We start from the raw sequence: 25,570 nt of genomic DNA, 5'->3' as shown, positions 1-25,570 counted from the left end.
TGGTAGGGACGGACGACATGGTTAAAAGCTTCGCTGCATTTGATTAGCCAACATGCACATCAATGGCACATATCCACTCATTTAGAAAGTGCACTCGCTGTCCAAGCTGTGAATTCCAATACAAAAAGTTGGATCCAAACATTTGGGCGGAATTAGTGAAAGTTTTGACTCATTTGACTTTTTTTACGCTGATTGTTTAAATTATTCATTTTATTTTTACTTTGTTCGCATATGACCAAAAAAGTCATTTTTAACTCACTTTCAAGGCATGAATCAAAAATAACAATGAGCTTGCTAAATGTGCCTTCTTTTGTCTGGGGGGGCTTCTCGATCATCCAGGTCATGGTAATCCGCAATCGAGGCGACAAAATTTTTTTTTTTTTTCCCTGGGTTTTTTTTTCTCGTTATTTTGACAGGTTAAAAAATGACTCATGTCGTTACGCTGTTCGATTCTAATGTCCTCATTGACTTTGTAGGTCCACTTATTCATTGGTACATTCTTTTCCATTTTTAATATATTTATTTGGATATAGAATAAGTCCAGTGGTTAGCACGTCGGCTTCACAGTGCAGAGGTACCGGGTTCGATTCCAGCTCCGGCCTCCCTGTGTGGAGTTTGCATGTTCTCCCCGGGCCTGCGTGGGTTTTCTCCGGGTGCTCCGGTTTCCTCCCACATTCCAAAAATATGCATGGCAGGCTGATTGAACACTCTAAATTGTCCCTAGGTGTGAGTGTGAGTACGAATGGTTGTTCGTCTCTGTGTGCCCTGCGATTGGCTGGCAACCGATTCAGGGTGTGCCCCGCCTACTGCCCGGAGACAGCTGGGATAGGCTCCAGCACCCCCCGCGACCCTAGTGAGGATCAAGCGGTTAGGAAGATGAATGAATGAATGATATAGAATAATGCTTTTGTATAAATATATGATTGTTTTAAACATTTCCTCTAAAGTCCATGTTCAACTTCCTCGACACTAATTGCCACTTTCCTATTTGTATGGGCTTCCTCTTGTGGTCTTCTGGGGGTTTTACAGAAAAAAAAATCCACAACAATACGCAATATTTTTTATATTTTAGCAAGTAGCTGACGATAGAGCCCACAAAAATCAGTGAATTTGTGAATATGATGCACGAACGCTCTCAAAAACATTGCCGGCCATGACTTATGCCAGCCACAGGTTGAGCTGCGCTGTGTTTGTTCACAGCACAGATAAGTCACACCTTCCTTGAAATACACGTTCCCTTACAACCCTACTCACTAACTCTTGTCTTTTGTTTGATCCTATCTGCCATTATCTCCATAAATGCTTCCTTTTACACCTCCCCCCCCCCCCCCCCCGACCACCTGTCACTTTCCACAGCAACTCTCCTCCTCCCCATCCATTTTCCCGCCATTTGATGTAAGCGCCGAGAGGGAGCGTCAACCCGGCTCCTCGCACCTGACAAAATGGGTCAGCTCGGCGAAGCGGTTATCAAGGCACCTCGCTAACAACGTCGACCGTGACAGACGGCCGCCCTTGATATCCTCGAAACGTCTCCCGCGCGTCGCGATTGCGATCGCAACGTGACCAGATAATCGGCAGACGCGGCGTGGGCCCGCGCGCGGGGGGATACAACGCAAAAATGTTCAAAATTGCAGTTGTTATGGCGGTGCAATAACAATTGCCCTTCTTTTGTTTTTTAGAAAGGGCATCAATTGTTTGTATACATAAAAAAAAAAAGTTTGCATGCCAAAGCAGCAGGTGGCGCTGTTGAATTTATACACTAAGGCTGTTGTAGCCAATCAAAAGCCAGGAGTAATTTAATTACTTTTTAATTAAGTAATTTAAGGAGCAATAGCATCTGCGGCGAAATGAACCAAAATGTGATGTGAGATACGTCGTAAATGATTTTTATTTCACTCGACTTGATCTTCAATTTATCCGGACGACGTCATTGATTTGTCATCCTTCAGAATCGTCCGACTCACCCGACGAGACGCCGTGTGCAAAAATTAGAAACGGTTGTTGCTCGCGAATCGGCACCTTTGATTTCTTTTCATCCCGCACGAATGACATGAGTGAATCATGACACGCGGCGGACCTTTTTGCTCAATTTGCCTTCATGGCCGCAGTCCATTTTGTGTGTGCGTGCGTGCGCTTTGTGTGTGTGTGTGTGTGTGTGTGTGTGTGTGTGTGTGTTATATCACGTGATAGTAAGTCGAGTGTGAGAGGAACGACCTGTGTCATGATGCAGCATGAAAGCGGGTAATGACTCCGGTATCGACTATGAGAATCGGGCGCATCGGAGTGCACGGCGAAGGGATAATAGCGGCTTTGCTGAAGGTGTATCGCATTGATCAACGCGAAGCGGCGGGTCATTACACCCCCCCCCCCCCCCCCGTCCCCCCCAGGCACAGAGCGTGCGTTTTTGTGTGCGCCTCACCGTCGGCAAGCGCCTGTACATAAATAAATACGCTGATCCAGTGGTTGTACACGGATCCGCCGGTCACCAGCTTGTTGGGGGGGGGTCTGCGGAATTTATGACGTTGTGCAGATGATTTGATTTTGGGGGGGGGGGGGGATTAAAAAAAAGTCACTGAATTTGTGCACAGTGAGCTGCAAACGTGAATTAAAATTTAAATTAAAAACGTGATTACCCCCCCCCCCCCCCCTCCCCAACCCCCCTGTCAACAGAGGGCTGTCCCGGTCTGTGCAATGGCAACGGCAGGTGCACCCTGGGTAACGGCGGCTGGTACTGCGTATGCCAGCTGGGCTGGAGGGGCAGCGGCTGCGACACCTCCATGGAGACGGCCTGCGGCGACCTCAAGGACAATGACGGAGGTAAGACGCTCGCAACAAACGCTCGCCAATGAAGACAGCACGGTGGCGCTGCGCGGGACCACAAGGACCCCGCGGACGACCCTTAGCATCCGAGACATCAATTAAACATAAAGTACCTCCTTTGTTGAATTGAATTTCACATTTGTCCATCATCAATAGCGGATGTTGCGCTACTTCCACAAACAACAGGGCTAAAAAAGAGAAAGGAGTCAGTGTTGCCAATGTCGCCACTGTTTTTCTCTTTTGTTTTGTTTTGGTCTTCCACAAAGTAAATACTGGATTTTCCCGCTCGGCTAGTATTCCACAAATTATTCAATGTGGGGCCGCATCATTAACGCATTCAGTACCAGCCAATTCTGGACCAAGTCTGAAAAGACGTTTAAAAAATGAATGAGTTGACTTATTGTCAAGAAAGTTTTGGAGTTGACTTCACTTTCAAGCCCAAAATCTGTCAGTCGCGTATTACGAAACATTAAAGCTGATTAGTTGCTTCCGAGCCGCTTGATCCTCACTAGGGTCGCGGGGGGTGCTGGAGCCTATCCCAGCTGTCTTCGGGCAGTAGGCGGGGGACACCCTGAATCGGTTGCCAGCCAATCGCAGGGCACACATAGACGAACAACCATTCGCACTCACACTCACACCTAAGGACAATTTAGAGTGTTCAATCAGCCTGCCACGCATGTTTTTTTTGGAATGTGGGAGGAAACCGGAGCACCCGGAGAAAACCCACGCTGGCCCGGGGGAGAACATGCAAACTCCACACAGGGAGGCCGGAGCTGGAATCGAACCCGGTACCTCTGCACTGTGAAGCCGACGAGCTAACCACTGGACTACCGGTCAAGAAAGTTTTTGAGTTGACTTCACTTTAAAGCCCAAAATCTGTCAGTCGCGTATTACGAAACATTAAAAGCAGATTAGTTGCTGTTTGATATAAAATAATGATTCCTTAATGCGGGATTGTGTTTTCCCCACTTTTTGTTTTTTTAACTTTAATTGGGGGTCATGCATTTTTTAAGAGAAAACCCGAATTTATTGGAAGCTAAAGAACACATGTTAAAGCAGCAGTGATAATCATGTATTTGCCTCCACAAATATTTGACCAAGGTCACTTTGCCTGACCTGCGCAACTCAACATAAGCCAGAAATACTGCAAATCGAAATAAAAAAAAATCTAAATCTAAATTAAAAAAATCTAAATCTAGCCCAAAGCTAAAGTAAGCTGGAGAAATGACTTTCGTTTTTATGCAGCCGGTCTCAATATATACGGATGCTCTTTAGTTGAAATGATGCGGCGAATACTTCAAATGATTTTGCGTCCCAGCAAGTCACGACTCATGGACGCCCGATTTGAGAAGCACGGCTCTAAGCGCCCCCGAACGCTGCCAGGCACACACGCACTCGGCCGGGACGTGACTTCCCGCGCCGCCCAACTCATTGCGGGCGCCGACTCTCCACGAGCATCGTTTTATTACGCGCACAGACGAGGCTGACGGCGCCCTTTTTATTTTCCATCTCCCCACTTCCACAGATATCATTAACGATCTTCAATACCACCTTTTTTTTCCAGACCGTCATTAGTGCAAGCGTTCATTCCTCGAGTACCGATTCCTCTCAGACTATTGATACATGATGATTTGCCGTGTCAAATTGCCGCAGTGTAGCGCCAACGACTGCCACGGAGAACTTACTCAATGTCAGATTGATTTTATTTGGGGTTTTTTTGCCTTTTATTAAGGTGGCCCGGTAGTCCAGTGGTTAGCACGTCGGCTTCACAGTGCAGAGGTACCGGGTTCGATTCCAGCTCCGGCCTCCCTGTGTGGAGTTTGCATGTTCTCCCCGGGCCTGAGTGGGTTTTCTCCGGGTGCTCCGGTTTCCTCCCACATTCCAAAAACATGCATGGCAGGCTGATTGAACACTCTAAATTGTCCCTAGGTGTGAGTGTGAGCGTGGTTGGTTGTTCGTCTCTGTGTGCCCTGCGATTGGCTGGCAACCGATTCAGGGTGTCCCCCGCCTGCTGCCCGAAGACAGCTGGGATAGGCTCCAGCACCCCCCGCGACCCTAGTGAGGATCAAGCGGTACGGAAGATGAATGAATGAATGAATGTATGAGTAAGGGCGGCCCGGTAGTCCAGTGGTTAGCACGTTGGCTTCACAGTGCAGAGGTACCGGGTTCGATTCCAGCTCCGGCCTCCCTGTGTGGAGTTTGCATGTTCTCCCCGGGCCTGCGTGGGTTTTCTCCGGGTGCTCCGGTTTCCTCCCACATTCCAAAAACATGCAAGGCAGGCTGATTGAAGACTCTAAATTGTCCCTAGGTGTCTCTGTGTGCCCTGCGATTGGCTGGCAACCGATTCAGGGTGTCCCCCGCCTACTGCCCGAAGATGGCTGGGATAGGCTCCAGCACCTCCCGCGACCCTAGAGAGGATCAAGCGGTTTGGAAGATGAATGAATGAATGAATGCCTTTTATTATCAGTGGCTGGTATCAGTCTGAATGATGACTCGCCAATCCTTAACTCATTCACTCCCAAAGACGTTTTTAAACGTCTTTTCAGACTTTGTCCAGAATTGGCTGGTACTGAATGACTTGTAACTATGATTATATGAGGTAGTATATTTATTCACTTTTCGTGACCTTGTCAGACGGCCTGGTGGACTGCATGGATCCGGACTGCTGTCTCCAGGCAACCTGCCACAGCACCTCGCTGTGCGTGGGCTCGCCGGACCCCCTGGACATCATCCAGGAGATGCAGGTGTCGTCGGGCAACCAGGCAGGCAGGCTGCAGAGCTTCTACGAGCGCGTGCGCTTCCTGGTGGGCCGGGAGAGCACCCACGTGGTGCGCGGCGCCAGCCCCTTCGACGCCAAGTGAGTAGCCTTCGATGGTTTTCACATTTCGATGGGTCCGTTTGCTGGACACTTCATTAGGTACACCATGATCGAAAAATCAAAAAGGTCTTTTATTTTATTTTATTTTTATTTTTTTAATTGACTGTATGCCGGCTGGCGGCCCGGTAGTCCAGTGGTTAGCACGTCGGCTTCACAGTGCAGAGGTACCGGGTTCGATTCCAGCTCCGGCCTCCCTGTGTGGAGTTTGCATGTTCTCCCCGGGCCTGCGTGGGTTTTCTCCGGGTGCTCCGGTTTCCTCCCACATTCCAAAAATATGCGTGGCAGGCTGATTGAACACTCTAAATTGTCCCTAGGTGTGATGGCGAATGGTTGTTCGTTTCTGTGTGCCCTGCGATTGGCTGGCAACCGATTCAGGGTGTCCCCCGCCTACTGCCCGGAGACAGCTGGGATAGGCTCCAGCACCCCCCGCGACCCTAGTGAGGATCAAGCGGCTCGGAAGATGAATGAATGAATGTACCCTGGAAGCCGAATGTTAGCCTACGTTCCGGGCGTGTGATCTTTCACACACACACCGCTTGTAGTCATCGAAAAGCAATTACACACAACAAACAAAGCATCCGGTGCATTCCAATCAGCGGATAATCGCTCGCTAGACGTGTGGCCCTGCGACGACTAAATTCTGCGGAAATAACGTTAGCAAGGAGCCCGCTTGTTGCTCGTTATTGCGTACTCGGAGTTATTTGGAGCGTTATTGCTGAAGACAACCGCGCTATAAATAACTCCAGCAAAAGCAAGTGTCACAGGGGTGGGTTTTTTTAGGAGGGGGGGGGGGAGAGGAGGAAGGCAGCTGGATGGAGTAATGGAGGGTGAAATGGGCAGCCGGCGGTGGTTGCGCGCCGCTTGACGGATGATGGACGGATGATGATGGACAAACGCGGAACGAGAGGTGGGGGGAGGGGGGGGGAGCAACCTTGGAGCGACATGAACGGCATCTCGTATTCATGTTTGTGATTACTTTTACCGTAATCTGTCTCAGGCTCGCCCCCAGAGGCGGGGCGCACCACTACGCCGCTTTCATATTCCGCGGGAGCGCTGTCAGAGTTGCCCCCTCCGCCCCCCCCCCCCCACCCGCTTCGCTACGGCTTTTGTCTCCTTCCCGCTTCATCTTTAATCGCTCGCGCGACTCCCGTCACCTTATTTGCATCCCGCTTTGGAAGTCGCTCGTCTATTTTTCACTTGCGACAAATCAACATCACATCTGAAAAAAGAAGTCAACAATATCACATTTTTTGACATTGCTATTAGCATTTTTTTTTTTTATAATCGTGTCATGAAAACAAACACCGCTGCGTGTTGTTATTTTCTGACGGTAAAGGTCATGGCTTGAAACGTCACTATTTTTAGTTTTATTTTTTTACTTACTGTACTGTATGAGACAACTCATACACATATTTCAAAATCATTTTTCGCAGCACAGAGGTAACCCGTTTTTGTTTCTGGCACTCAAACAAATGTTTTTAATTGCCTTAAAAAATATATTTATTGACCTAAATCTATGGTGAGTGAAATGCCAATCTCTTAATTCCAATTGGAGCTCATTTTGGGGAGTTCCTTTAATAGGAGTTCAACAAAGTACGAGGACACAAATTCTCCCAAAATCGCTCCTTTGTACCAAACCTGTCCACCAAATTTTACGTTGACAGCTGAAACTATTTTCTGGGGCTGATTTTTATTTTGTAGTCCTCGAAATAATTTTTGATTCTATTAAGCAGCGTAACCCAAAAATATATCCCAGGGTTTCCTTTATTCTCTTGCTTTAACGCTATTTTGGCACAGCGCAGCGCTAGCAGTTCTCGAAGAATAAGCTAAGTGGTTGTTTTAAGGCAGGGGTCACCAAACTTTTTGAGAGTGAGAGCTACTTCATGTGTCCTGATTGTGTGAAGGGCTACCAAATTGATACACGTCTGAAATAACATTTGTACAAATTACATTTAATAATATTAGAACATTAGCTAGCTAGATATATACTGTAGCTAGCTAGTTAGATAGCTAAATAGGTAGCTATAGAATCTATAATACTGCCCATGTTTGCATTTTTAAATCATAATTTCTACGAGCAAATCACAATCCTAGCACTGGCGGGCGACTGGTGTGGTCCTCACGGGCTACCTGGTGCTCGCGGGCACCACGTTGGAGACCCCTGTTTTAAGGACACAAAGTAGAATTCCCTTTGTTTTAGGTTTACTTTGACCTCAAACATCAACTGGGAGTGCCAGTTCTTGTGAAATGCAGGGGTTTGTGTTTGCAATTTTTTTTAGCATTAGCATTAGCATTAGCATTCGTGCTTCCATCAGAAACCCCGACGCTTCTTTGTGAAGCTACGTGTGTACGAGAAACACGGCGACACCAAGCCCACCACCAGCCCCTTGACATTTTCTCCTCCAGCTGTCAACAAGCACTCAGCATTTGGTCTCCGCCGGACGAGCGAGGAAGCAAACGAAGAAGTAGCAGAAGCGGTGGCCATAAATAAGTAAAAAGTGAAGAATCCAGAGATGAGCTGCGAGAATGGAAACTCACCTAAAAATATCAGTGACAATCTATTATTCATGCCTGGTGTTCGTTTCCCCCTGCACCCCCCTGCTGACAGAAGTGAGCGGTTATGACAGTGCGTTCGGGGGCTTCAGATGGGCTCCGGGCACCTTTCCTGATGCGGCCGGTCAGCCGATCATCTTTCCATTGATCCCACCTAACCGCTTCCTCGTAGACATGTCGGAGCTCGCCGCCCTCTGATGTTTGCCACCGCAAGAAGCTGCAGAGGTGTCACCCAATGAAGTGGCTGCCACTGCATAAAAGCTCCTCCACTCTCTTTCCGGTGTGACACGCGATACAAGGGAGACAGCAACCGTGAACTCCGGATGGAATAGTAAATAGGGACACCCCCCCACTTTGCGAGGGAGTAGAACACTGCAAAAACTGAGCTGAGCAAACTGAGAAGAAAAGAATGAAGTCAGGACCAGGGACCAAAAAATGACGGCAAATTTTTCACACCTAACTACGTTTGAACCTTTTACTTTTTAGTTTAAAATGACTTACCCGAAGGCGGCCCGGTAGTCCAGTGGTTAGCACGTCGGCTTCACAGTGCAGAAGTACCGGGTTCGATTCCAGCTCTGGCCTCCCTGTGTGGAGTTTGCTTGTTCTCCCCGGGCCTGTGTGGGTTTTCTCCGGGTGCTCCGGTTTCCTCCCACATTCCAAAAACATGCGTGGCAGGCTGATTGAACACTCTAAATTGTCCCTAGGTGTGAGTGTGAGTGCGAATGGTTGTTCGTTTCTGTGTGCCCTGCGATTGTGCCCGGCTGGCAACCGATTCAGGGTGTCCCCCGCCTACTGCCCGGAGACAGCTGGGATAGGCTCCAGCACCCCCCGCGACCCTAGTGAGGATCAAGCGGCTCCGAAGATGAATGAATGAATGAATGAATGAATGACTTACCCGAACCAGAATCTTGTGTCACATTTTGGCCAAAGGTGGAATCCTGGGAAATTCTTGTACCTTTTGGTGCTGTAAATGTTTGTTGCGGTATTAGGAAGCCAAATGATGGTTGCCATGACTACCGCTTCATTTTTCACTGACAAAGAAGTTCTTCTTTGGTCTTCTACGAAGCACTGTAAAGTAGATTTGCGCTGAATCCCAGATCAAGACTTGCCCAAGACCAATGTGTAGCTTTTAGGGGCGTGGCTTAGTGTGCGTTACTAGTTTGTAAAACAATCCTACTTTTTTTCCTGACATTTCCTCATGTAATATTTTACTCTTTTTTTTTTTCTTTTAATGTAATTCGGTGCCATTTTCCTCAAATTAGAGACGCATTATAGAAAATGGTGGCGTTTTGGGGCGAGGCCGGAACGGATTGAAGGCATTTCAGTTCGTTTCAATGTGAAAAACGATTTGTTATCAGATTTAATGTGTATTTAAAAGGTTTTAGGTTTTTTTTTTTTCCAGTGAGCAGCGTCGTCAATGGCAGATATTGGATGAAAGAGTGAAAAAGGGACGGCCGTTGGGAGAGATTGATACCCAGTAGAGCCGTTATTAGCATCAGGCCATTACCGCCTCTTGTTGTGTTTCTTCTCCGCAGGCTCGAGTAAACGTTTTTTGTTTTTTTTTCACCATTGTAATAAGTCGTCGTCGTGTTCATTGTACGCCGTGACGGCCCTCTTGAAATTGTTTCATTCCGTCGTGGTTATTATTGTCAGGCCAAATAAATTGCCAATTTGGGGATATTCCCATACTCCATTTATTGAATAAAATAAACGAAACAGCCCCCAAAGCCAGTTTAAGATCGCCACGTGAAATTTCATAGGAATATCTGTCGTGAGAAGACCCACAAAAATGTCTCATGAACTGCCGCGTTGCGTCCTTCCTGTGTGGAGTTTGCATGGTCTCCCTTTGTGGGTTTTCTTTGGGTACTCCAGTTGACATGCATGGCATGTGAATGATACTTTCTAAATTATTCATTCATTCATTCATCTTCCGAGCCGCTTGATCCTCACTAGGGTCGCGGGGGGTGCTGGAGCCCATCCCAGCTGTCTTCGGGCAGTAGGCGGGGGACACCCTCAATCGGTTGCCAGCCAATCGCAGGGCACACAGAGAAAAACAACCATCCGCACTCACAATCACACCTAGGGACAATTTAGAGCGTCCAATCAGCCTGCCATGCATATTTTTGGAATGTGGGAGGAAACCGGAGCACCCGGAGAAAACCCACGCAGGCCCGGGGAGAACATGCAAACTCCGCACAGGGAGGCCGGAGCTGGAATCGAACCCGGTACCTCTGCACTGTGAAGCCGACGTGCTAACCACTGGGCTACCGGGCCGCCCTTTCTAAATTAAAATAATAAAAATAATTGTTAGGAGCCCCCAAAAAACACAATGGAAGTTATTCCTGTATTTTGACATGGGTATTTTTGAACATTTTTGGAGGTGACTGATAAGATTTGATTTTGACCAAACATTTCATTCAGCAACATCGTATTTGGTAGACTATCGTGAGTGGGCAGAAGAATTATTCTTCAAAGCCTGCGGTGCAAGACGCGGGAAGCGTGCCATTTTGATTTCAAGCGGCCATTTTAGGCTCATTTTTGTCCATTTCCCACCTGGTACTTCAACGATGAACTCATTCCATTCTCTTATCGATCCAGCTCCTGGATCAGTGGGCCCAAATTGCGAACTCTTTTGTTTACATTCTCCGCCCGTGAGATAATCTGCAAAAGGCCTTCAAGCGACTTCAACCCGATCTCTTCACGCTCCTTCAGCGTCTCCTTCTCTGGGCTCTGTTTGACGTCAATATTGAAATCTTTTGTCTTGACGAGGAGGAGCGCCCCACAAAATCTTTTTGTGGGGCGCGGGCGGGCGGGCGGCAAGGCGATAGTTCCACTTTCACGCACCCGGAAAGACAACCCGCCACGATTGCCCACAAAATAAACTGCCGCTGTGAATAATGATCGCATGACAACGCCGGGTTAACTCTGGCGGTAATTCTGTGCAAATACAGCCGCTTTGGACGTATTTGCGGCGCTATCTGCTCGCTTGTTTACTGTGCGGCGGTTGGACAGCCAAGGTCTGCTGAAGGAGAGCCAGTCTAATTAACATAGTGGCAGGTTTCTGGGGAACCGCAAAGTAGCAAGTGAATGATCTTGCCTCTAGTAAGGACATGTTGTAGGGCGGACGCTACCACGCCGCTCTTAATTGTTTCCGCTTTGTGGCAATATTTAAGACCCAAACCTCTCTTAAAAATAACCTTATGTCCAGGGAATGTTTTTGTTTTGGGCCAAGAACTATCGCTGACCAACGAGCAGGTACTCCCGTACCGCGCCAGCTCAGAATTGATCAAGGAAGACGTGATATTTGGACGACTGCCCGCTCGAAGGTGGCAAATGCACTCACACTCTGTACCAGGAGTCAAAAACTCGCTAATGAGGGATTAATTTTTTTATTTTTAATAAATTTAATAGATATTCCAAAATAGTTTCAGCAAAGCAACCCAAACCCAAGCTCCCGCGACGAGGCCGGCTCAAAATTCTCAACTGCAGTTGACTTTTTCGCTATGTACGTCTAACGTCACAGGTACACAAGCCGACTCGGACAATAGAGTAATTATTTGTACTTTGTTACTTTGGCCCACTGCTGGCCGCCAATCGATGGTTGGATCGCGTTCGGCGTGTGTCCAGGTGGAGGCTCCCGAGTCTTGATAAGCAGCCAAGCAAGTCTGGCAATCTGCTCTCTTTATTGTTTCCGTCGCAATGAGAAAGATAAGTCTCGCTTTTTTTTTTTAATTAGAGCAACAAAAAAAAACAAAAAAGCTAACGAAAGCTTTCTTATCTCATTATCGCTTCAGCTCAGGGAAGAAAAGGAAAAAAAAGCCCTCCGAGACATGGATGGAGGTGTTTGGGGGGTTTTTTTTTGTTGTTGTTGTTGTGCTTGATTGCTTTATTTTGTACAGTGTTTTCTTTTCATATGCTACCGTGAGTCGTTCTATCACACATCTCCAGCATCAACGCTCGAATAGAAAACATTTGTGTTTTTTTTTTTTGTTTTGTTTTTTTGTCTTCCATGCAGAACATAACAAAAGCCAGATACTGTTTCATACGGCAGTATGGGCCCCAAGTCGGATCAGCAAGGCTTTTGGTATTTGAAATACTTGTTTTCTACAGGGGCGGCCCGGTAGTCCAGTGGTTAGCATGTCGGCTTCACAGTGCAGAGGTACCGGGTTCGATTCCAGCTCCGGCCTCCCTGTGTGGAGTTTGCATGTTCTCCCCGGGCCTGCGTGGGTTTTCTCCGGGTGCTCCGGTTTCCTCCCACATTCCAAAAAAAAAAACATGCGTGGCAGGCTGATTGAACACTCTAAATTGTCCCTAGGTGTGAGTGTGAGCGTGGATGGTTGTTCGTCTCTGTGTGCCCTGCGATTGGCTGGCAACCGATTCAGGGTGTCCCCTGCCTACTGCCCGGAGACGGCTGGGATGGGCTCCAGCACCCCCCGCGACCCTAGTGAGGATCAAGCGGTACGGAAGATGAATGAATGTTTTGTACAGGGACAACCGCTTTCAACACAGCTGCTACTCTGCCGTTTATACGGAACAGCGCCACCTTCAGGCGGCCCGTGTGCTTTAGAGTACATTTTATGATTCCGTTCATTTGTTTGCCTGAGCTGGAAAGACGTTGATTCATCCCCACGGTGGTCTTTCGGCTCGGTAGTGACGCATCATCCAACAATACACTCATCTTTGCCGTGCCCCCCCTGTTTAATTCAACACACTTGTCCTCGTTTACGGAGCGGGCGAATTATTCTTTGGCCATCATTAAGCATGAGGTACAATTAGTCGTCCCCGTAGTGACCTCGCCGCACTTTTTTTCCACTCCCGGCGCAGGCACGCCTGCGTCATCCGCGGACAAGTGGTGACCTCGGACGGAACGCCGCTGGTGGGCGTCAACATCAGCTTCATCAACAAGCCGGCGTTCGGCTACACCGTCACCAGACAGGATGGAAGGTAAGCGGGGGGGGCGCTTACCCCCCCCCCCCACCCCCCCAACCCCGCCTCAAGTCAAACACGTCTACGTTCTCGAGATGCTCGAGCGGCCGCCATTGATCTGCCTCACGCTTTCCAATTTTGGTGAGCGCCGGGCGCAATTCCCGGAGACATCAAACAAAAGCCCTTCTGGTGCTAGCTCGTAAGTTACGCTTCAGTTGCAGCGGGCGAGAGGAGAAGGGAATCAAAATATGCCAATTCAAAGCCAGCAAGTTATGGACCGCGCGGCGCAGATGGACCTTGTTTATTCGCCAGCGCTGCTTTTTGGGTGGCTTTAAGCGAAAGATTTCATTTGCGGCGGCGACGGCGGCGCACATGCGTTTGATATGCGCTTCAACGTACAATTTTCTCACTTTGGTTCCGGCATGTTAGCCGTTCTAGTAAAGGACTAGTAATCCTAATCTGACTGCTGAGATTATAGCGTCGTCCGTCAGCAAGTGTTTTGTTCAACGAGCGGCGGGATTACACGGGAAACCGCCAGGCTGACATTCACGGGAGATTAATCTGCATGTGGATTTGATCAGACGATATTTGCTCTTAAAATTGTCGAAGATCTGCAAGAGGGGGGGGGGGAAACGGTCCGATTGTTTTTTTTTTTAACTTGGCTTCTTTTTTTAAGTTTTTGCATTCATTAACACGTAAAACAAAGAAAATAGCATTTTAAATGCCCCCCCCCCCCACACACATACCTTCCCCCATGTTGTGAAGTTAAGCAAACAGGACAAAATATTAATCAACAGGAAATTTGGGTAATTTTTTTTTTTCTCTGAATCATCAAGTAATCCCCCCCCCAAAAAATCAGCAGGTTAATTATTTTTAAAACACCCCCCCCCCCCCCTTTCACCCGGCCCCTCGCACACACAAAAAAAAATGCGATGTTGTGCTGTCATCTTGACATGTAAATCATTCCGGCTTTTATGGGGGGATTTACACGCACCCGCGCGGAGACATTTCACGACGACCCCCCCCCCCACACACACACACACACCTTCCCCAATGTTGTGAAGTTAAGCAAATGCCAGAGGACAAAATATTAATCAACAGGAAATTTGGCTAAAATGTTTTTTTTTTCTGAATCATCAAGTAATCAAAAAAAAATCAGCAGGTTAATTATTTTTAAGCCCCCCCCCTTTCACCCGGCCCCTCGCACACACAAAAAAAAATGCGATGTGAAATGATGTTGTGCTAGCATCTTGACATGTAAATCATTCCGGCTTTTATGGGGGGATTTACACGCACCCGCGCGGAGACATTTTACGGATTTTCGCGACTAAATGTTGACGTTGAATCGATGTGAAGGAAATCCAACGGTGATTGGTTTTGGAGGCGGGGGGGGGCATTCCAGGTCGCAAACCGAGGTCCATTATAGTGCACACGTGTATTCGTAACGAACGGGACGGGCCCCTCATTTTGTGGCTGAGAAGAGTGACGGACGGCTGTCGTGTCCCGAAACGTGCTCCACTTCCTGCTGACATTTTTATCACTTGCCGGGTGTCGAGGGGTGGGGGGTGGGGGGGGGGGGGGGCGTCCGCTCTTGAGCCTTCTCGGCCGCCTTTCATCGACATCCCTCATCATCAACTCTCCTCTTAATCTGCTTTGGCCTTGAATTCTTTTCCTGTCAGACCTCGTCTTTGCTTTCTGTGACGCCGCCTTCCTTCATCTCGTTTCCCCCCCCCATTGTGTGCATTTTTCCTCACTACATTTGCCCTTCCCCCCCCCCCCCCAAAAAAAAATTCTATGTGCTTCTCTCAGAGGTAAGTGTAAACACTCCTCAATCTCCCTTGCTTTTCCTTGCTGTAAACATGCCCCCACGTTTCCGCGGGCAACCCCCCCCCCCCCACCACCACCACCACGAGCATTCCCTACTGCAATCCCTGTAAACAGGCTCAGTGCAGCGTGAAATCAGAAACGCACCTGTTCAGCCACTTAGAAATGGGGAAGCTGTCGAGATTCATTTCAATCATGCCTTCTTTATTGTCCGAGCCCGGAAAGTTTTCTGTCGTCAAAAGAAATGTTTTTTTTTTTGGGGGGGGGGGCGGTTTCTTTGTTTAGGTGCCGCATACATTCAAGAAATGCTCATTAATGATGACAATTATAATTTTTTTTACGTTTCGGGCACACCCTCAAAAGATGGCGGCTCGATCAAATCCCTCGCACGTCTTTGAGGCCGTTGTCATGTTTGATCGCGCCCAGCGAAACCCTCGCATCCATGGCCGCCCGTCGCCACCTGCCCAAAAAGTGTTTGTCGACCCCCCCACCCCCAGCCCCCTCCCCCCCGCCCACTCCAAAAGAGGGCCCACCTGTACTTTTAATGACCAGGCCGCTTTCTTCTTCTGCGCGGCCGCCCGCTGCGCTTACAAGCGTGTCCCGGGGGGAGGGGGGGGGGTGAGCAGGTGCTAATCGGCTCTCGGCGGGAAGTGACGAGTAGCGCGCGGGACGGCAATCACGCGCGCACACCAGACGGCGAACCGCTTACTGGACGCATTGCATCCGAAGGCGCAGACCCGATAATGCGGCCGAGTAGATGGGTTTGCACGTCGGGGCTTTTAGACGGATGCTGGAGTGGACCGCCTCCGTCGGAGGGATCGATGGCGCTTTCTAGCTCTTTGTCACGCACACTCGCGAGCGCCCGCAAACGAGGTCGGAGCTCTGGAAGAACACGTCGTAAAACTTGGGCTAAAGAATGAACAATTTTCATCGATGCCGTTTATTCGTTAATTTTTTTTAAAGGCGATTGTTATGAACGAATTATGCGGTATGCGGCTCTCTGTACGATGCGATGCTATTTTGTTGGGCGAATGGCAACGGATGGCTCCAGCTGTTAATCGGATCTTCTGCCCTCTGGTGGAAGAACATTTCATCGTCATACTCTCGAAGGTTGAAAACAATGCTGAGCGTAATTCGTCAAATTAAGATTTGGGATTACGTTCAGCTGTTTCATTTATTTATTTGTTGTTTTTTTTTTTTGCTGTCTCTTCTGAGCAAAAAAAGTTCAATGCCAACACTAGGTGGCGGTAGTGAACTCATCTGCAGAATTGCATGCATTCTTTATCCTCTGCAAAGAACCACCGACATCACTGGAGGCTTCCCGGGGAGCTGAGACGTCTCCGTGTTTCTTTATTTGGATATTTCAGCTGACAGCAGGGGGCGCCACAATGTCAAAGTGGCTGCGCCCCGAGAATGTCGAAAACGGGGCAAATGATTGACTGAAATTCTCATTCCACCAACACAATATCAAAAAAAATGTTGACTTCCATTTCAAGCAGATAAAATGACTCGCGTATGCCCGTCTCGCCTTCTCAGTTTTGACTTGGTCACCGACGGGGGCATCGCCGTGGCGCTGCGCTTTGAGCGCGCGCCGTTCATCACGCAGGAACACACCCTGTGGTTGCCGTGGGGACGCTTCTTCGTCATGGACACGGTGGTCATGCGCCACGAGGTGAACGACATCCCCACCTGTGACCTCAGCAGCTTCGCCCGGCCCAGCCCCGTGGTGTCGCCGGCGCCGCTCACCGCCTTCGCCGGCTCTTGCGCCGAGAGGGGGACGGTGGTCCCCGAAATCCAGGTGACGTGAGAACACACACACACACACACACACCTTCCTGTTCCACAGCTATAGGCTGAACCACACGCAGGGGTCTCCTGCAAATGATTCATCCCACGCATGTGCCAAACTCTGAGCGCTATTCATCAAGCGTAATAGTCACGGCGGCGATCCTCGTCTTTCTCGTGTAATTGCTCTTCTTCGCAACTTGGCCCGTCTCCAGCGTCATCCGAGCATCACGTTGATATTTGACGCCGAAATCTGCGTCCTCGTTAGTTTGATGGCTTATTTTTATTTAGTCGCCCGATTGATAGCTGCCACGCGTCCATCAATAACAACGGTGAGCTTCAGTCACGTCCGTCGAGGCCGCCGTCAGTTGTCACGGTTGCCTAGCATTTATTTTTTGTTTTTTGCGCAGTCGTTACCCCTTTCGTGTAGGTTGATAACCGTTATCCCCGAAAGGTTTAAACGCGGTTGTCCAGAAAATATATGAATATGTTCTGGAAATATCTCACTCACACAAGCCGAACGTGTCGGTGAGAATAAAAATGTGTGTTTCAATCATTAATGTACCGTCGAGGGCCGCTGTTGATGGATGGAGAAGCTTTGTCGTGGGTGTTTTCGTTGTTTATAACCGCGGCGCTGCGACCTCTTCCGCCAGATCTCGCTGTCCATTTAACACCGGCGCGAGCAAGATGAAATGACTGTCGTGTCTTAGGACCAAATATTAATCAACTCCAACATTAAAGGTTTCGTGCCTTCAAGAATCTGGAATGCTCTTGTAAGCCACGGTCGCATTCTGCAGATGAACGTTGCGCTTTAATAGAGCTGCACTAAAACATTCATGCACTGAAAATGTATAGCACGTAATGGCGGATGAAACAAATGGCTTCATAAAAGTTGAAAAGCAAACACTTCCTCACGATTAAATGCATCATTGCAAGTCCTTCAAAGTTCATACGACTGAAGTATTCTTGCGCCGTGATTCTTTCACATACCACAAGAGGGAGCCCAACAACCATAAGCGATACTTGTAAATCGCGGCTTTGTCATATTATGAGGCCACAATTTGAAATTCATCTTTATTTTATTCTATTTTTTTCGATGGGATGGGGTGCTCGGAACAGATTAATGGCGTTTCCATTCATATCGATGGGAAAAGCGAATTTGGAATGGAACAAAATGACCTTCAAGGTCATTTGTGGCCTCATAGGGCATTATAGATCTATCTATCTATCTATCTATCTATCTATCTATCTATCTATCTATCTATCTATCTATCTATCTATCTATCTATCTATCTATCTATCTATCTATCTATCTATCTATCTATCTATCTATCTATCTATCTATCTATCTATCTATCTATCTATCTATCTATATTTAATATATGGAGCAAACTTCCTTATTTACAATACAATACAATACATCCTGATTGATCTGATTGATTTGTAACATACAGGTGAGACATCAACTTGCTGAAAATATTGTGCTGAAAACTTGCCATACGTGATGTCACTGCCGCCCCACATGATCGGGCATCGATCACCCGATCCCATCATACTTGACTTTATTACATTTACTGATGAGATCTGGTCATATTTTGGATTCCGATATGTGACTCAAAATGGCAGCCGCTCTCGGGCAAGGCGTTACTTGGTAACACCTCACCGGCATAACTGCTCCCCAGCCACTTCATCCCGTTTCTTCTGAGGGGATTCAAAGGCGTCGAGAGATGTCGTCGTCCTTCATCGTGTCTCGATTCGGTTGAAAATGGTGATCAAGTAGGCTCGCCTTCATCAGTTTCCATTGACCTCCTTTCCACGCAAACTCGGCGTCGAGCGCACGACTCAAAAGTCTAACAGGCGTCTCTTTGCCCTTTTCTAATTATCTCGTCTCCCAGATTGCCTCCCAAGATTTATGGCATATCAGTGAATTTGTTATGAGTCTTATTTTTAGCCGCCGCCTTGTCTTTGCTCCTCTTTTTGAAGGCCACATTCTCTGCTCCGCACTCCTCTCGAGGGCGAATTTGGATCAATCGCCGCCGACGACCGCCGCGTCCTCTGACCGGCGTTTTGCCGGGTCGCTGTTTTAATGGTTACGCAAAATCTCGCCTGGCGAAAATGAGGCGGCGCGGGTGGGCAAAGGTGACTTAATTAGAGCCGAGTGGAATAAACCGGTGCTTGCTGACCTTTCGGCTGCGGAGCGAACGCCACCCGCCACGTGGGCAGGTCGCCGCCCGGCCTCTTGTTATGACTCCATATATTATATGCGGGCCCCAAGGGCAAACGCGGCGGTGCCGTCGTCGCATCGAGACGGCGAGGACGCAGCAGTGTTAATGAAGGACTTTTCTCTTCTGAAATCGATGCAGAAAACTATTCAGTGGCGCTATAATGAAGAAATCCTTCATCGGGGTTGCCTATGATGCCGCTCGGTAATTGTCCTCCTATTGATGTTTCGGCTTCATAGATTTGCTCGGAGGAAAGGTTATGAATAATACGCGGCACTCTGTGCCGGTCAGCGGCGGAAGGGAAGACGAATGGACGTTGGTTGCAAAATAAAAGGCCAGGCGGGTTTGAACGCCGTCTTTTATGGCCACGTGGCAGCACGTTGGTCTTGCGGTGGCTTGTCGTGATCCGCTCGGAGGCTTGGATTGTGTTTGGTGTCAATCTGTCTGGGCTTCTGTATGTTTAAAGTACAAGTCTTGGAATTCACCCCAAAACAATAATTTTTGGGGGGGGGCATCCTGTTTTGACATGTCCACCCAATTTCATGTCAGTTGGTCAAACTGATATTTGGTGGTTTTTCTATTGATTAATTGATTTTTTTGACCTGCGACCAGTTGAAACGCAAGCAAAACTGCCACATTCATGTGGCTCACTTATTTCGGGAATGTGTTCTTTCCTTCTTTTTGTTTGTTTGTTTGTTTTGTTTTTCTTGGGGGGGGGGCAGGCAAAAGAAGAAAAAAAATTTGACCCAAATAATTTCTACAAAGGGCGGCCCGGTAGTCCAGTGGTTAGCACGTGGGCTTCACAGTGCAGAGGTACCGGTTTCGATTCCAGCTCCGACCTCCCTGTGTGGAGTTTGCATGTTCTCCCCGGGCCTGCGTGGGTTTTCTCCGGGTGCTCCGGTTTCCTCCCACATTCCAAAAACATGCGTGGCAGGCTGATTGGATGCTCTAAATTGTCCCTTGGTGTGAGTGTGAGTGCGGATGGTTGTTCGTTTCTGTGTGCCATGCGATTGGCTGGCAACCGATTCAGGGTGTCCCCCGCCTACTTGCACCCCCCGCGACCCTAGTGAGGATCAAGCGGCTCGGAAGATGAATGAATGAACGAATGAATAATTTCTACAAAAACAAAAATGGTGAAAAGGGTGTGGACAACCCCCCCCCCCCCCCCCCGCCCTCCACCCACCCCCAAATATCTCCCCAAAAATACAAAGAAATATTGATCGTTAGATTTTTGGATATTAACCCATTCATGCACCAATCATGGTCACCTACAACCTGATAACCCAATTAACTGACCACTTGTCGTGATTTGGTTTATGGACCACCAGGTGGCACTCTAGGGCTCCCCCGAACACTCGGCGTTGGGTCATCGTTTGCTCTTGCTACTGTCATGTTTGTTTGTTTGCCGCAATCGGGTTGGTTTCAGTCATGTTTTGGTTGCTGTTATGTTTTATCTTCAATCACGATTTTTGTTTGCTACTTTGGACTTTGTTTGCTTAGGATTTAGTTTTCCGTGTTTTATCAATACACTTCTTCAAATACACCCTGCTCCTCTCTCCCGCCTGCTTTTTGGGGTCCACCACCACCTCGGAAAAGGTGACACCACTGTAGTGCCCGCTGTCCCTGAAAGTGTCAAAGGCCATGTCGTTCGTTTTGCTTTTGCTAGACGCTGCAAGAGGAAGTTCCCATCCCGGGTACGGACATGAAGCTGGGCTACCTGAGCAGCAGGACGGCGGGTTACAAGTCCATCCTGAGGGTGACGCTGACCCACGCCGCCATCCCGTTCAACCTGATGAAGGTGCACCTCATGGTGGCGGTGGAGGGCCGGCTCTTCAGGAAGTCCTTCCCCGCAGGGCCCGACCTCCTCTACGACTTTGTGTGGGACAAGACCGACGTCTACAGCCAGAAGGTCTACGGCCTGTCCGAAGCTTTTGGTCAGTTTTGCTCAATTTCACCGTTTCAAAATTGACGGTTCCCAAAAGAGTAGACGAGAAATTTAATGTGATTGCTGAATGAAAAAATATGTTTAAATGTTCCTATACATTTAATATAAGCTTTTTGATGGTGAGAGTTTTACCCGGCAACAGATCATTTCCTTTATTTCCGATGGGACAAATCAGTGACCTTGGACTATATTGGGAGAATAACTCCTATGGTACATAAACAGTTTTATAAGCAATTAGAGGACACCCGGCGAGATGCGCTGCGGTCGCTCGCACGCCACCGCAGTAGCCGCTCTTGTCGAGAGGGTTTCCAGTGCAGGTTGTCATGCGGTAACCTGCCTTTGTTGTTTTTAGTGTCTGTGGGTTTCGAATATGAATCATGTCCCGACCTGATCTTGTGGGAGAAGAGGACGGCCGTTCTGCAGGGATACGAGAGCTTGGCCTCCAAGCTGGGCGGCTGGACCGTCGACAAGCACCACGCTTTGAATATACAGAGCGGTGAGTCAACGTTGAAATCCCTTTTACGGTGTTGTATTCTGGTGGGGTGGGGGGGGGTCTTTTTTGATGCACGCCTACGGCCGCCCACGAACCCGTAGGAGACAATGCAACGTGGCTAAAATTGTTATTCGTATGAGATTTAAGATAACAGTTGAGGGGTGGGTGTGGGGGTATTATATTTTTGGATTATTTTGGATTTTTTTGTGATTATTTTACAGATTATTTTTTGAAAAAATAATCTGACATTTCAAAGAACATTTTTGTACTTTAAAAAAAAAAAGCAATTTCATTAGAAATTGTGTGTGAAGTTTGAAGGTCTGTCACTGGACTGAAATGATGTTGAATTAAATTAGAGCAATAAAATCTCCTTTTTCGGAAAAATATTTAGTGGGGGGAAAAAAAACCCGCAATTGATTTAATTTTTTTAAACAAATTATGGAAGTTTTGCTACGTTGAGAAACATGTTCCGTGTTAAATTAAAATAAATAAATGTCAACATTTTTTTCTGCTGTAAATTTTGTATTAATTCAGAGTGTCCTTGTGATCTAGTTTTCGAACCGACCAGTGGCTTACAGATTTTGTCCTTGGGGTTAACTAGTCCCCACTAAATCCATTTAAATCGTGTTTTTTTTTGCAATGCATGTTAATCAACCAAGCAAAAACACACCCATGCAAGGTGTCTTTCGTCCTGCTCCGTCCCTCCTCCTCAGTGCGTAACTGCTCACCCCTCCCTTCTCTGCCCCCGGCTGTGTCATCTTTTCTCACAATTGCGACACATATTCTACTCCCTACCGCAACACGTAGCTCCTTTCATACATTTTTATATGCTGCGTATTACCGCTGTCCATTTTTTTTTCCTTCGCCACCCACGGGGTCATTTTTTTTTCCATTTCTGCCAAATGGCACTTGAAAAGTGGATGAAGCGAGAAGAAAGTTCCGGTCTGTCACGAGCGAGGGGTCCCGCTTGGTGTGCGCAGGAGCCTCATCGTAGGAGATGAGATGAGGCGTGCTGATGAGGAAAAGTGCTCGGGAAGCTTTGATCTGTCACGGCGAGTGGGAATAGGAGGGCGGCGGAATCCCACCCCGCCTCCCCCCCTCACTTCCTTGCCTCATCGTTTTCAGAATCGAGCCTAATTTAATTGCCGACAGCTCGCTCGTGGAAGCCGTCGCGAGATTTAATCACGCCCCGGGTAGAGGATGCTCGGCTAGATCCTCGCTTGATGGACCGAACGTTGCTCCGCTCAGACCACTCACGCTTTGTGCATTTCAAACGGGAGCTTATGGATCGCACTGAAGGAGGCTCTTTGCGATCATGTTGTCATTAAGTTGCCAAGACGAGATCTGAAGAGTAAACGCAGGGCTCATAGCCCAAAAATAAAAGAAAAATGTGAGTAATGGACGCCTCCTGTAAATTTTTGCAGAATCGCCAATATTGGGAGTTGAAAGCATAAAACTTAACTCCTCCCTGACATGCAAACATTTTTGTCCCTTAGTTGTGATGCATCACTTCAAGTAAAAGGTAGTTTTCATCTATAGTGGTTTGATTGTTGTTCATCTTTAACCCATTTCATAATTTTTTATTTTAATTATGTTTAAAAAAATCCTCACTAGGGTCATGGGGGGTGCTGAAGCCTATCCCAGCTGTCTTCGGGCAGTAGGCGGGGGACACCCTGAATCGGTTCTCAGCCAATCACAGGGCACACAGAGACGAACAACCATCCACGCTCACACTCACACCTAGGGACAATTTAGAGTGTTCAATCAGCCTGCCACGCATGTTTTTGGAATGTGGGAGGAAACCGGAGCACCCGGAGAAAACCCACGCAGGCCCGGGGAGAACATGCAAACTCCACACAGGGAGGCCGGAGCTGGAATCGAACCCGGTACCTCTGCACTGTGAAGCCGACGTGCTAACCACTGGACTACCGGGCCACCCTTTGTAGAAATTATTTGGGTCAAATTTTTTTTCTTCTTTTGCCTGCCCCCCGCCCAAGAAAAACAAAACAAACAAACAAACAAACAAAAAGAAGGAAAGAACACATTCCCGAAATAAGTGAGCCACTTGAATGTGGCAGTTTTGCTTGCATTGCTTGCATGTTTTTGGAATGTGGGAGGAAACCGGAGCACCCGGAGAAAACCCACGGGGAGAACATGCAAACTCCACACAAATCAATCCATCATGATATCAGCTGATATCAAATACTGATATCGTGGCATCTACAGCGTCCGTATCACCCACCCCTGCTTTGAGCAATCCCAAGTCCCTTTCTGCACCCCCCCCAAAAAAAAAACAAAAGCATGACATCCATGCGTCCCTTCCTTCCGCCGTGTCCTCCCCAGGCATCCTCCACATGGGCAACGGCGAGAACATCTTCATCTCGCAGCAGCCGCCCGTCATCGGGAGCGTGATGGGCAACGGCCGGCGCCGCAGCATCTCCTGCCCGAGCTGCAACGGCATGGCCGACGGGAACAAACTGCTGGCCCCCGTGGCGCTGACGTGCGGCTCCGACGGGAGCCTCTACGTGGGCGACTTCAACTACGTGCGGCGGATCTACGCCACGGGCAACGTCACCAGCGTCTTGGAACTCAGGTAACGCAACGCCCGCCCGGTACTTGGTTGAGGCCAGCGTTGAAAAAGAAACGTAGTGCAGACTATCGTTTTTGTCATTAGCGCGAGTAACGAGACTCCACCCATGTCGTTGAAGAAAATCTCGCACGGATAAGATATTGGGTCTGGAATTTTTTTATTATTAATTTTTTTATTATTTTATTTGTTTTTTACAAGCTCCAACCGTGCCACGAGTGTTTTGACATTTGTACAGCGGCGAGGATGGAGGCTGCCCATTTTTTCGAAATCAAACTTGACCCATGCGGCCACATCAGTTTGAATTCGATCATCTTCTCTTCGAGAGAAACAATCAACGTCTTGGTCAATGTCTTCCCAGATGAGCTCGGGGAGTTCCGATGTATACCATTTGATTAATTCGACCAACTAACAAGTGTTTTGTTTTGATTTTTTTTTTCTTTAACTCATTCACTCCCAAAGACGTTTTTATACGTCTTTTCAGTCTTGGTCCAGAATTGGCTGCTACTGAATGAGTTAAAGACTTTTTTTTTCCTTTTTTTTCTAACAACTAACATTTATTGTCTGTCTTGTGCCCTCTGACCGCTGCTCTTGGCAGAAATAAAGACTTCCGGCACAGGTAAGCCAAAGAGGGCAAAAAAACCTTTGAACCCGATTCCGACGCTGCCTTCAAAGCGGCGATGATGCGTTGCCCGGATGTTACCGTCTGTCTGGTTGACTGTGTGTCTTCCTCCTGCTGAAAGCATTTCCATTTTTAACCGGGTGTCATTTTGCACGCGCCATTGCTTTGCATCTGCGTCTCCTGCTTCCGTGGCTAATTAGCGCGTCCGCAAATATTGTACGTGACAATGCAGTGCAGTCATGGGGACCAAAGCATGTTGTGAATAGCGAAAACATACAAAGGTATTTGACGCCCCTGTAATTTTTAAAAATATATATATATCATTACCCATATGAGTAGTCTAAACTGTTAATGGGTAATAATAATGCTAAGAATAAATGTTGCAACCCACACCGGATTATAAGGCGCGTCAACATTGTAATTGTATGTTGATTTGCTAGCTTAGCGCCGACTTTACCTTGGTCATACATCAGCGAGGCGAGAAATTGCTGACTCCAGCATTTCATCGACCGACTTCAACTGGACTCTCTTCTTATCGCAAAGTTTATGAAGGCGTAATAAAAACCCCAATGAAAACTCGTGGAGGGGGCACAGGAAAGAACTTGGGGCGCCCGATGATTTAGAGAGATTGTGCCGAAGATGAATGGTGGAACATCCCCCTTGTGAAACATTACTGGAGAGGATCTTCTATCCATCCATTTTCTACTGCTTTATACGTCGCGGACGCAACGGCTTTAGCAGGGAAGCCCAGACATCCCCCCTCCCCCCCAGCCACTTCTTCCAGCTGGGATCCTGCGGTGTTCCCAGGCCAGCCGGGAGACATCGTTTCTTCAGCGTGTCACGGGTTGCCCCAGGGGCCTCCTGCCGGTGGGACATGTCCGTGAGGCATCCTAATCAGATACCCTAGCCACCTCA

At 48.1% G+C, this 25,570-nt stretch overlaps 1 protein-coding gene across 12 annotated transcripts in view; it reads left to right on the top strand.

The window, feature by feature from the left end:
- The window catches only part of tenm4 (teneurin transmembrane protein 4), a 163,276-nt gene that overhangs the window by 99,278 nt on the left and 38,428 nt on the right, over window positions 1-25,570 (top strand). For 8 of the 12 annotated variants that reach the window (XM_052078335.1, XM_052078331.1, XM_052078328.1 and 5 more), the window contains 8 exons: window positions 2,671-2,817; window positions 5,455-5,677; window positions 13,076-13,195; window positions 16,538-16,799; window positions 20,675-20,942; window positions 21,306-21,449; window positions 23,790-24,039; window positions 24,632-24,652. In XM_052078335.1, the coding sequence (XP_051934295.1) occupies window positions 2,671-2,817; window positions 5,455-5,677; window positions 13,076-13,195; window positions 16,538-16,799; window positions 20,675-20,942; window positions 21,306-21,449; window positions 23,790-24,039; window positions 24,632-24,652 (1,435 nt within the window). The remainder of the gene's footprint in view (window positions 1-2,670; window positions 2,818-5,454; window positions 5,678-13,075; window positions 13,196-16,537; window positions 16,800-20,674; window positions 20,943-21,305; window positions 21,450-23,789; window positions 24,040-24,631; window positions 24,653-25,570) is intronic. The other 4 variants (XM_052078334.1, XM_052078330.1, XM_052078327.1 and 1 more) reach the window with 1 other exon arrangement.

The sequence above is a fragment of the Hippocampus zosterae genome, chromosome 10 (genome assembly GCF_025434085.1).
Source record: "Hippocampus zosterae strain Florida chromosome 10, ASM2543408v3, whole genome shotgun sequence".
NCBI lineage: Eukaryota > Metazoa > Chordata > Actinopteri > Syngnathiformes > Syngnathidae > Hippocampus > Hippocampus zosterae.
Note: the sequence above shows the minus strand (reverse complement) of the source record. Positions and strands in the feature narration are given on the sequence as shown.